At 37.6% G+C, this 12,820-nt stretch overlaps 1 protein-coding gene across 2 annotated transcripts; it reads right to left on the reverse strand.

Moving 5' to 3' along the window:
- Positions 1-1,227: 1,227 nt before the first annotated feature.
- Positions 1,228-4,893, reverse strand: LOC112328190 (cysteine-rich receptor-like protein kinase 44). 2 transcript variants are annotated; one of them, XM_024605215.2, is made up of 7 exons: positions 3,764-4,893; positions 3,425-3,589; positions 2,900-3,030; positions 2,608-2,818; positions 2,119-2,356; positions 1,847-1,988; positions 1,228-1,757 (listed from the first exon to the last, which is right to left on the reverse strand). In XM_024605215.2, exons 1-7 carry the CDS (start codon positions 4,617-4,619, stop codon positions 1,425-1,427), a joined length of 2,076 nt encoding a protein of 691 aa, XP_024460983.2. In that variant the 5' UTR covers positions 4,620-4,893; the 3' UTR covers positions 1,228-1,424. The 2 variants fall into 2 exon arrangements, with proteins under 2 accessions (XP_024460983.2, XP_024460985.2); XM_024605217.2 differs by having other exon boundaries at positions 4,055-4,892.
- Positions 4,894-12,820: the final 7,927 nt, after the last annotated feature.

The raw sequence follows: 12,820 nt of genomic DNA on the forward strand, positions 1-12,820 counted from the left end.
GCTAGACGATGAACAACTGATGCTAGAAAAGGTCTGTGGAAGCAAGAATCCAGCTGACATGTTAACCAAAGGAGTTACACTTGATAAACTGAAGTTGTGTAAAACTTCAGTTGGTCTTCAAGGATAAATGATGATTTCATTGTTTGTCTCCAAGTGGGAGATTGTTAGCTATTTGGAGACAAGCAATGTCCCACCTCCACTATGTGCTTAGTGGGAATACCTAATCTCCACTTAGCACAAGTGGAGGCAAACGGTGGGCATAAATCATGGCATGATTCATGCCCTTCACTCCTAGCTTAATATATATGTATGCTCAGTGAAGAGCTGGAGTGTTGTTGAGTGAAGAACGCAGAGAAGAGTGAAAACACAGAGAGAAAAACGTGAGAGAGAGAGCTTGAGTTGAGTAGAGAAGATTTTCTCCTCCTCCTTGTTTTGTTGTTTGTATTGTTTCTAAGCTTGATTAATACAAACCAGTAGCTCCGTGGAGTAGGCAAGTTGCCGAACCACGTAAATTTGTGTGTGTTTGAGTTCTGGAATTACCCAACACACCGGCTTTTGACCAGACCCGCCTAATAGATCAACCTGTCGACATGCCAACCCAAGGCCTGTCCTGAGATGTGCCATGAAAAAACCATTTTTTTTTATTAAATGGATCTTAATTTGTTTTTCTTTTTTAAAAAAAAGGTCAAATGTTAGGTTGATAGGGTCAACCCCCAACCTGAGCCTTTTGCTAGACCCCGAGTGAGATAATAAAGCGAAACCATTGTGCTTAACAAGTAATAATGACAGGAATTCATGTACTAGAAATTCCAAAAACAAATTCTCTACCAAGTTTTTCTACCAGTGATGCACTGATGTCTGAAAATCATCACCATAGAAATGGGGCTCTTTTTTTTATATAATTTATATCAGAAAGAAACTTATTTTCCTTGTCAGGTGTTTTCCTCGAATCTACTTTCATCTTTAAATGGAGAGCAATATTTGCCTGCCTCGGTGTGAAAGAGAATGCATGGAATGTGAACATAGAAAGGAAGCTCGTCATATATTTCCATTTGATCTAAACCATGATGAGTTGAGGATTGACCTCGGTGATAATATTTTACTCATCAAGAAGAATCTAAATGTGAAGCAGGTGGACAGTGCTTGTAAAGGAATTTTTGGAAACACAGCCCATCATATGGTTGGCTACGTGAGGAGTTTGTGAGAAAAGAATTTATCAGGCCAGCATATCAAAATCTCTACAACTTGCTTAAATTTCCAGTCAACTGTAAAACCAAACAAAACTAGTTTCCATATAAATATCACCTCACAGGAGCATGGATTCTCTATTTTCAGCTGTCAACTAGCACAAACATAACTTGTGTGCCAGTCATGCGAACCCAATTGCTGAACTAGAAAGGTCTCCATATAAAAATTTCACATCACTACCGAGGGTATAAGTCAGTGATCGAAACACAATTCACAGATTGTTGTAATGACACTGGCAACGGAGATGAACCAGAATCATCTGTTCCTGAAGCTGATCCAGAATTTGCCTTTGACACGTAAAATCCTGGCCGTGATGGCGCGGGAGAGGTCATAGTGTAACCATTCAGCATCATGACAATCTGTGACATTGTAGGTCTGTCAGCGAAAGCTTCTTGAACACATAGCAACCCTATGTGGATGCAATTCAAAATTTCATTTTCTGGCCATTGGCCACCTAATGTAGGATCCACCAACTCTAAAGCTGTTCCATTAGTCCAGTGTTGCCATGCCTGGAACGAATTAAAACACTCAAGTTTTGCCCAATAATGGCAGCTACATTTTTCTTACGCAAGAGAAAACAATTCACCAGCGTACTTACACAGCTTTGAAGATTTATTGTGTGGCGGAAACTAGAGATCTTTTGACCCGTGACAATCTCCAAAACAAGAATACCAAAGCTGTAGACATCGGATTTAGTTGAAAAGTGCCCCTTTTTAGCATACTCCGGTGCCATGTAACCACTTTCATTTCAGTAAAGTCAGAAACAGAAAGTAAGTCTTCCATTAAAGGCCAAAGAATATAACTGTTAAGTCACATATCATAGAAGCTTTCATCAGAAAGTTGAAATAGAATCAAGAGTTTAGCACTTACTATGTGCCAGCAATTCGATTGGTATTGCCTTGAGTTTGACTTCCCGAGAAAAGCCTGGCCAGCCCAAAATCAGAGATTTTAGGTTGCATAGATTCATCTAACAGGATATTACTAGCTTTCAAATCTCGATGAATAATCCTGAGCTGAGAGTCTTCGTGCAGGTAAAGTAGTCCTCGCGCAATTCCAATGATGATTTCGTGTCGTCGCTCCCATTCCAGACTACACCGTTTATTTTGATCTACCTCACCCAAAATCGGAATCATCATTAGCATAGACAATGTTGAGATATCAAGTTCTGTTTAGATCGTTCTAGGAGAAAGAAAAGAAATCCCATTTTGGAAGTAGTTATCTGAAGCTATATTACGGTTCGGTGAAAGCATTATTCTGATTTTTTTTGTCCTAAGACAGAGATATCTCTGAAATAATGGCAATGCACTTGCTTAGCATAGACAGGGCCGATAACAATAAATGATTGGAGAAGAGCAATACCGAATAAGACTTTGTCCAAGCTCCCATTAGGCAGGTACTCATAGACAAGTAGCTTCTCTTCTTCTTCTAAGCAGAAACCCAACAGCCATACCAGGTTCCGATGGAGCAGTTTAGCAACCAACAGTACTTCTGTTTTGAGCTCTTCTAAACCCTGTCTTGAGCTATTTGAAAGCCTTTTTACAGCAATTTCCGTTCCGTTACGTAGTTTTCCCTGAAAGTATTTCAACCAGTATCATTCAGTAAAATGTAGGTAAATGTTTGGCATGCATCAAATGTACTGAAGAAAGGATACCTTGTAAACTGGACCGAAGCCACCTTGTCCAAGCTTATATTCATCACAGAAATTTCCAGTTGCTTCCCTGAGTGTATTTAGTCCAATTGAAAGTGAATCTATGGTAGTATAACCTTCTTCATCAGCACCAGCTGATCAACAAATAGTTAAAAAGAAAAAATTATTCTGACTCCGTAATATCTTAAATTCCCTCTGCAGGGCATCACATTAGAAATGCTAATGCTATAATGCTAACAGGCCGGTTTTTTCAGGGGGTGGTTGGCAGGGGGGCCGGCCCCTGCAAAAAAGTTTTTTCCCCTGCCTCCCCCTTTGGATAATTTTAAATTTTGGCCTTAAAATCAGTAAATTTTAACTTTTGACCCTTCTTAGAAATTGTTTTTTAATTTGGCCCCCAAACCTTATATCCTGGCTCCACACCTGGGTGTGTTAATCTTCAATCATGTCTTCTCTAGTTTTCTGTACGATGCCTGTACATAGCACTTGGTTATCTTCATTGCAATATATGTAAAAGATTTAGAAACTCACGGCTACATGGTTGGCTGTCATCATGTCTAGAATGATGAACTATGTCACCAACTCTCTTTGTCTTTCGCTTTTTCCAAAATAAGAAACCACAAAGAATGGCTGTAATCACTGCCAAAGTAACGGCAACTGATATGACCACGGTACCAACAGTGTTGGGACTTTTTCCTGCAGAAACAGTTATATTCAGAACATCATCAGTTCCTATTCCCTTGACAAACTTTTGTGCACATCCATAGCATAAACCATATTAAATTGCTTTGATATAACTAAATCAAATATGGTTATAGAATAAACCAAGTTGATACAAAAGTTCATATAGGACCAAGGCCAAAATATCACCATCATTACTAGTTGAATCATTTGTTGCAGTTGCTGTTGAATTGGGTTGGACCGATGGAGGAGGAGTTGGAGTTGATGGAGGAGGAGTTGGAGTTGATGGAGGAGGAGGAGGAGGTGGTGGCAGTGATGACAATGAAAAGAATGAATATATCTCGTAGCGAATATTGCAGCTGAGAGTATATACCCGAAAACCTACACTGTCACTCGAAAGCGATGTAATATAGCTGATAATAATTTGAAGGCAGAGAAGACATTCAGATCCTGTTAAGTTTCTGGTGCACTGAGCCATACCATTTATGTAAATAGAACTTGTGTAACTAGTCCTCCCAACTGCTAATCTTGAAGTGTCAGCTGCAGCGTTGTTTGAGATGTTCCCAAGCAAACTTCCTAATTGACTCCTGAAAAGAAAGGGGTCATCTGCATTCTGCGAGCTGAAAACAGAAAGCCTTATAGCACTGTCAGCAGTTGAGAAAAATTGCGAGTCCGAGTACTGTAGCGAACAATTCTCGTTGCATACAGAAGCAGACTTCTGGTTAGGACACAGTTGGATGATCTTTGTAGTGACAGAATTTGCACAGGTTTTGCAAACTTCGTTGGATATAAAACCTGGACAATTTATGAGTCCATAAACCAGATTGGGGTTCTGCCCCACAGTAGAGATATAGTAGCCTGTTAAAGAAGCATTTGCAGCTAATGAAGTGAGGGTAAGATTTAGGTTCTGCTGATAGGCACTCCCAGAAGTGTAATTCATGGAATTATCACAGTATGTAACTTCTTGGCCTTTAGAAAGGTAGTAAAAATGAAGAATACATGAAACCAAGAGTAAGAAACTAGCATCTAACATCATCGATTGCATAATTGTCAGTTCGGTGAAGGCTGCAGAGGAAGAATGAATGAGAAATGCATTAAGTTTGACATGAAAATATTGAACTTAAACCAGACACATATATGAAATTTCTGAAGGGTTTCAATAAGAAAATTACGAGGTTAATGTAGGGTGAGAGGGCTGGATTTTGTTCAAGAAAGTCCAAGCTTATGAAAGAACAAGGATTTCACCTGTATTATTGTATCAGTCACAAGAGATGTCTAAGAAAGTAAACTACTTTCTTTCTGACTAAGTCAAACCAATCTCTGTGTATTTGTATTTGTTTTCTTTGAAGGTGGGAATAGATACAAACAGAAAATCCAAGGACTGGGGCCAATTTTAAATCTAGAAACAACTCTTTTCAATGGTCTGCTCACAGAATAATTAGAAATATTCACACTTCTCTATCAGCTTATGCATATTGCCAGTAGTTTTTGTTTGTGAACCTATCAAACATATACAGAATTCAAATATTCACCAGCTTCTGACCATAATTATAAGATCCGGCTCTGCCTGGCATCATACTAGGAACCCGCTAACTCGATGCCTGGGTCAAGGCGAGGTTAAGGTAAGTGGAAACCCTTTCTTCTTTTCACCAAAACAAAGTTATATTGAGTTTTTAAGAAACAAAAGTCAAAGTTTAGGTTGACCTGAGTCAACTCCGGACTAGTGACTCAAGCCTCAGCACGGGTGAATCCTCGAGTGGTATCTTATAACTATCCTCTTAACATTTAAACTCAAATATCCTTTTTGTCGTACAATAGCAGTGTCTTGAGCCATGTCCATCTGTCTGGGCGTCCCAAACAGTGAATTTTGTGGAAGAAGTCAATAGAAAAATGAGGATGTCAGCTTACAAGGTTCACCTGGGGTAAAAATAGTGAAGCTGACCTCCACACAAATAGACTCAGATGGTATTCCCTTTGTTGAGTGGGAGGAGGAGAGTCTGCTGCTAGCAAACAGCAGATACAGAATTTGATCAGATGCGGAGCAGGCCAGAGATGAAGATACCGGAGACGAGGAAAGAGACTTAAACTGAGGCAAGGTGCGTTCTGAAATAACTGAGCTAAGTACCGATCAAAAGAAGCATTCTCGAGTAAGAAGCAGAGGGTGACGGAACGGAATTCAAAGATGTTTATGGGCCTTATTCGACCACGATCTTCATGGTATTAACAGTACCACTTAATAGAATGGTACAAAAAACATCATCCAGATAGTTCGGGCACAAAGAGTGCCAAATGGGCCTTTTCCGCCTCCCTCAATGGACTGATCTAGTCGCCCTTCGGAGTATCCCGGATCGGCACGTTAGGGAGGAGAACTAAATTGAATAAAGGAATTCGTGTTTACTACTGATAGTGATAGGACCGGCGGTGGAATAGAACTAATTAAAGAAAGCCCTTTGAAAGCAGAACGCACGAATTATGTGACATCCCCCAATAACGTCGGCCACCATAGACCTGCCAAACCCTCTTTGGTTCTGTTTTTTACTAATTCCTAGATGAGACTCTTTCCCAAGAACCCACAGAGAAGCGACTGGCCAGACAAATAGCTTAGTCGCAGGAAGATTCCCCAACTGAGAATAGGTCGTGGATCCGACCAAATCTGGAAATTTGTTGCAGTCCCAAAACAAAATCGGCCTTTGTCTATGCCCCTTTCAAACAGACGAGACGGACGAAAACTATATATAGATATTCCGGAAATCCATCGAAATCACTGACCTCCGAGTCCATGTTGGCTCACTGAATACCAGCTCGAGGTTCTGGATCAAGGTTTTCCAATAGCTGATTATTAAAAAACAAAGGAAGAGCCTATCGATAGCTGAACCAACCGTGTAAAAAAAAAAGACCTGAACATCGTACTCCAAGAATGAAAACATGGGCTTTAACCAAAGATGGAACATCAGGAAGCTAAGACACGAGAAGCAAATCTCGATAACATACTAAAAAATGGGACATACTGTGGATGAAATTCGATTTAAAACTCACCAAGTTTCTGGAAGTAACATATTAACAGAAAGAACACTTTGGCACCATGTAAATTACTATCAAAACTTTGACTCTCCTCTGTAGTCATGTCACTCTCTTGTTCATGTTATGGCATATCATTGCATCAAAATCAGGGCTGGAAACTTTGGCTGGCAGTAAATATCCCTCTGAATCAAGCATTCCAACCAACTTAAATCATCAGAAGAGGGCAATGAGAAGAGAGGAAGCTGTCAGCATACAAGGATTCACCAACTCAAAAAAGACATGCAAAGAATCAATAAATCATCAGAATTATCAGATACATTCATTAATAACATAACAAAGAGCCACTTTGAAACCTCAACGAGGAATAATGACAGAAATTTAAAAAATGAAACTACACCAAGTTCATGTTTTAGTACTCTAATGTCTGAAATCAGCATCGCAGAAGCGGGGCTCAGTTTGTTTTCATTTATATCAGAATATAAACGTGGACAGGAAGATTGTCATACGTTCCATTTGATCTAAATCATGATGAGTTGAGGATTGACCTTTCTAACACTTAGAACTGGTGATGATATGTTGCTGACAAGGAGCATCTAAATGTGAAGCAGGTGGACAATTCTCGTCAGGGACTTTTTGGAAACACAGCCCATCATATGATTGGCTAAGTGAGGAGTTTGTGAGAAAAGAATTTATCTGGCCATCATATCGAAATCTACCTCGGTAAAATGTTTCAGGTGTAGCAGTTTCAATTTGGCCAAGTCCATCTGTCTGGGCTATTCCAGAGACTGAATTTTCAAAACGAATGCAATTGTAAGAAGAGGAAAACATACATGGAATCTCAAAATCAAAAGACTAGAAAGATTTAATGTCTACTGATAACTTTTCACTAAGTAACCCTGCTTATGAAAATCTGAAGATAGGTCATTCGACTTGTTATATATGCAGCATTTCCTTGCTTATTTCATATATTTCTCCGGGTTCTGCAACTGGAAAATTCTGCAAAATTTGTACTTGGTTCTGATAACATTTTATGCATGTTAATCAAGCACTGTTAGTAAGACAAAAGGTTATCGAAATTACTTTTATTATAGCAAATACAATTCACCTATAGGAAACCAAAAATGCTCTCTACATCTTGCTTAAGACAGTGAAACCGATCAAAACTATTTACCATATAAATATCACCTCGTAGGAGCATGAATTCACTATTTTCTTCTGTTAACTAACAGAAACATAACCTCTATTCCAGTCGTGGGAACCCAATTACTGAACTGGCAATGTCTCCATATAGCAATTTCACACCACTAGCGAGGATCTAATTCAGTGATCGAAACCCCATTTATAGATTGTTGTGATGAAAATGGCTACTGAGTTGAACCAGAATCTTCTGTCCCTGAAACTGGTCCAGAATTTTCCATTGACACATAAAAACCAGGCTGCGATGACGCTGGAGAGGTTATAGTGTAACCATTGAGCATCATGACAATCAGTGACATTGAAGGTCTGTCAGCGGCAGTTTCTTGAACACATAACAACCCTATGTGGATGCACTTCAAAATTTCATTTTGTGCACATCATCCGTTCCTATTCCCTTCACAAACTTTTGTGCACAGCCATAACATAAACCTTATTAAATTGCTGTACACATAACCACATCAAATATGATTAGTAAAGCAAGTTGATGCAAAATTTCATATAGGATCGGGGCCAAAATATTACCATCATTACTGGTTGAATCTTTAGTTTCAGTTGGTGTTGAGTTGGTTTTGACCAGATGAGGAGGAGGAGGAGGTGGTGGCAGTGATAGCAATGAAAATAATGAATATATCTCATAGCTAATATTGCAGCTGAGAGCATATACCCGACACCCTACACTGTCACTCGAAAGCCTTGTAAGATACCTGGTAATACTTTGAAGACAGCGCAAGCTTCAACTAATGATCTCCTTGCTAATTAATATACTTGAGAGTTCTAGTAACATTGACATTTTCAAACCAGACTATGTTTAGTGTTAGACCATGTTTTTCAATAATTTCTTTTCTTTCTTTTTTTAGAGTGGTACTGAATAACAATATATACTTGCTGAGGCCTGTAATATCTACGTGCTTCCTACTTCCTAGCTTGATATGATACCATCTTCTAGAAAAACAACGAAACGAAATGCAGGAACCGTCGAGGAGTCTAGCTTCTAGGATCGACGACATGTCTTTTTCTTTTTTAATAAAAAATACAGGTTAGACATGCGGGCTCAGCTGCCCTGTTGATGATGGGCTAGACATTGGGCCTAGTTTTTGCTGGCTTTTTCTTCTTCTTCGGTTTTTTTTTATTTACACTTCAAAAAAAAAGAAATTATCATATTTATTTATTCTTTAGTTTTGACATGATTTTTAATTATTATTATAAATTTTTATTTAAATTTTAATAAAAAAATATTTACTTTAACAATTAATATATATTTTTAAAAAAACAAAAACAATTATTCTAGTTAAAAACACCATGGTTGCTAAAATAAATAAGAGATATATCAATAGAAGATAATTTCAAGTTTAATTACAATGTAAAAATATTTTTCCAAGATCTATAAATTTTTTATTATTTTTAAAATAATTTAAATCCCCGTCAGGATAACGTAGACATGCAGGCTAATGCTCACCTACTATAAGAGATATATAGGGAGTGAAAAATAGATGTTTAGGTATTAATCCACATCAATGAGAGGCCAACCTCTCCTTCATTCCCTTAATTTCAACTCTCTCCTTTTACGCAAGCAGATTAATTCTTTTTTTGGGTGATTAGGAATTTTTTAATTAAGTTTAAATAATTCAAGTGAGTAATTACCAGCCACAAAACGTGTGATGGGTTGGGTTTATTTAAGATTAATGGACAAGGAAAAAACACAAGCACACAACAAGAACAGCATCTAGCAAGTAGGACTCCATGGAAGACCAGAGAAAGCTTGATGTGAAAACCTTGAAAAAGTTCCCATCTTGGAGCACATGACACATGTTAACTTTCTATTTTCTTGCTTTAAGGTCGGTTAGATAACATATTTTAATCATAGTACCTTGGCATCCTCGTAATCACAAAAAACATTTGTGGCACAACCTTTGGGATTGGGTTTGGGTTTGTTGTTCGCCATTATAAAAATAAAAAATGCTTTTGTTTTATTTGAGGATAGTGAATACAAAATTACTTTTTTTTTATTTTTAAAAAATTAAAGATTATTTTTTTATTAACATGAGTGTCAGAATCAACTTGCGCGCATTTCAATTAATCTCATGAGCTATGAAATTAACGATCATGTAAATTTTCAATGGTTTTAAGAAGACTTGAACTCTTGATTATGGAGGATCAAACTTAACGTTTGATCAGTTAAGTTACTTTTTTATTTTTAACGAAACATGGTAGTGTTTTTTTTTTTTTTTTTTCATAAAACAATAACAAAAAAATCTTTGATTGTGCCAAAAATAAGTAGTTTTCCATTTTCTCCATTTCTTCGATTTTGGATGGCGTAAATAAGAACTTGAAACTCTCACGTTTCAACCAGTCAAATGGACAAATACATGAACCCTTACAAAATTGTGGACTTGGACATCCGATCCAGTCACAGCTCTCCACGTAAACCAGCAGTGATTTATGGTCTGAAAACAAATGGTACCATACGAAAAGAGGAAGGTTTAAGCGGGTTGATTTGGTCCCTCCATTCTCAATTTTGTATCAGTTAAGTCTCTTTACTTTTATGTGTCTTAATGTTGTCCTACTTACTCTTTGTTTTGTTTTAGTTTCATCTCGCATTAAATCATACCGTTTTGTATGGATTTAAATCGTTGTTTTAGTCATGGTTGTGGCATAGCAGATGCTACGAGTTTACATAATGATCGTACAAAATTTGTGTCGTATGAAATGTATTTGAAACTCAAATATCAGAGTGAATGTTGTGAGTTTACATAATAATCATCAATGGATGTTGCCAATTTACATGATAATCATGCGATTATGTCGTATGAAATGTATTTGAAACTCAAATATCAGAGTAGATGTTGCGAGTTTGCATCGTGGTTGCTTTTAATGGTGTGATTTAACGTTGTCAGTGATAGAAGGACCAAATAACTACAAACAAAGAGCTGAAGATTGACACATCAAGATGAGTGAAAGTAAGGGACCAAACTAAGATAAAACTTAGTAGAAGGACCAAATGCCCCGTCGACCCAAGAGTAAAACTAGACAAATCAATTTGAGCCCTCTGTACATGCAAGGAACTTGCATGTATGATCGATGGTAGGTTCCCACCTCCAAGGAGGCTTTAATTCCTGGCCATGCAAAACCCTTCTTTAGTAACAAAAAATGGACCTGGTAACCACTCAACAACAAAGATCATGGTTCATAAATTGCCTTCAAGCATCTCATAAAGCTTGTAACTTACTTAATCTTGTTTAGTACTCTTTTCAGTTTCAATCATTTCTAGTGGAGTCACAATTTTCTCTAGTTTTTAATCACAAAAATAGACCCTTTGGTGCATTGAATCGAACCCACCTCAAGTTTCTTTTCTCAGACTATTTTTCTCATCCACAAGTTTCTGAGCAAGGCGTAAAGGTGACAGAAACTTCTGATGGGGAAGGATAGGACATTGAGAAAGGGAAAAATTGTGACCATTTTGTCGAGTAGTGGCATTCATGTCATATGCTAAAATTCTAGGACACAATTTTGCTTCCATGGAAATGAAGGTGAACATTATTACTATATAAATGGCCCTCTTCCATCTTTCTTTTTGTCCATTCCATTTTGAGAGAGATTCTGAAAATGTGTAGGGGTATTCATCAGGAGAGAAATAACCAAGGCGGTTCTTGTGGCGAAGAGGTGGTTTCATCTAAGGCAACCTCAAGATTGGTTTGTTGTGAGCTGTGTGGATCAAGGGCATCATTATATTGTCAAGCAGATGATGCATTTTTATGTCAAAAATGTGACAAATGGGTGCATGGAGCAAATTTCCTAGCTCAAAGGCATGTTAGATGCATGCTATGCAACACATGCCAAAATCTTACACAAAGATATCTCATAGGGGCTTCAACTGAGTTGTTGCTTCCAACTATTGTGAGTTGGAGAGAAAGAAGGCAGTGCAATTCTAATCTTGAAAAGAAGAGCTCTGGATCACTTAAAATGCCCTTTTTGTTTCTTTGATTCTGCTTCTCTCTTTCACCTTTTCTGTCCCTTTTTTCTTCCCTTTTTTTTAGTTTTCTGGTGCTGTTCAAGGATTTTTTTTCTTGAGATTTATTGATGGAGAGAACACAAAACTGTCACTTGAAGGGTTTTGGGTGCATATGAGAATTGTTGCAAGTGGGTGATAAAATTGATCAGTCAATTTTTCTGTTATATGCACCACCATATATATCCAAGAAAATACAGAGACCATAGCAGCTGCTTGGAATCCTGGAAAAGGAAGAGAGGAGAAAAACACAGACAGAAAGATGGGTGATGAAATAGAGGATACCCTGGAATCATTGTCTCCATGAAATCCTCTGAAAGAGATCAAATTAAATCAGAAAATGTATTTTTTTTTTCTCTGGAAATTTTCTAATTTTATCACCTCTTTTTTGTCCAAAGTAATGTTTTTCTGGTGTGTGTACTTTTCTTTTTGGTTATAAATAGTGTGTAATCATTTAGATCAAAAGGTAAGGGAAAATCTCTCGTGTAGCAAACTGTGTAAAAAGATTGACCTTTCAGAATAATAAAGATGAAGCTATGAAGATGGTCATATGCAAGTGATTTGCCTAATTACCTGCAAAGTTTTCATTACAGTAGTAATCTATTTTTCCTCAGCTTTTTTAAACAGGAAAATATCAACCGGAATTTTATAATTATTTGTGGTAATGAAGATGCTGAAACACCTTCCATTTTTGTTGGTTTGGAGAGGAATGGTCTCGACCATTGATTCACGCAAGAGAAGCAGACATGACAACAAAGAATGAACTGTTTACAATGATTCAAGTGGCATTTTCCTTGAAAATTCCAAGTTGCAAAATGCATTAAGCAGAAGCAACATATTCTACCCGATGTTAATAGCAGCACTATCGACAAGAAATGGCATTACATCACAAAGGATAGATGATGAGTGGTAGCTATATCAGCACAGAGAGCGCCATCTTATGTTGTCTAGGCAGTGGTCCAAGAGACAAGATTGATAATGTTGTAGCTACTAGCTAGTGTCTAAGAAAGGTCCACATTGCA

Source organism: Populus trichocarpa, chromosome 7 (genome assembly GCF_000002775.5).
Source record: "Populus trichocarpa isolate Nisqually-1 chromosome 7, P.trichocarpa_v4.1, whole genome shotgun sequence".
NCBI lineage: Eukaryota > Viridiplantae > Streptophyta > Magnoliopsida > Malpighiales > Salicaceae > Populus > Populus trichocarpa.

Coding starts and splice junctions, on each gene's coding strand:
- LOC112328190 (XM_024605215.2), bottom strand. CDS start 4,619: ATGCAATCGATGATGTTAGATGCTAGTTTCTTACTCTTGGTTTCATGT. Junction 3,590..3,763: donor TGATTCAACTAGTAATGATG/GTGATATTTTGG, acceptor CTGTTTCTGCAG/GAAAAAGTCCCAACACTGTT. Junction 2,819..2,899: donor GCTTCGGTCCAGTTTACAAG/GTATCCTTTCTT, acceptor AAATACTTTCAG/GGAAAACTACGTAACGGAAC.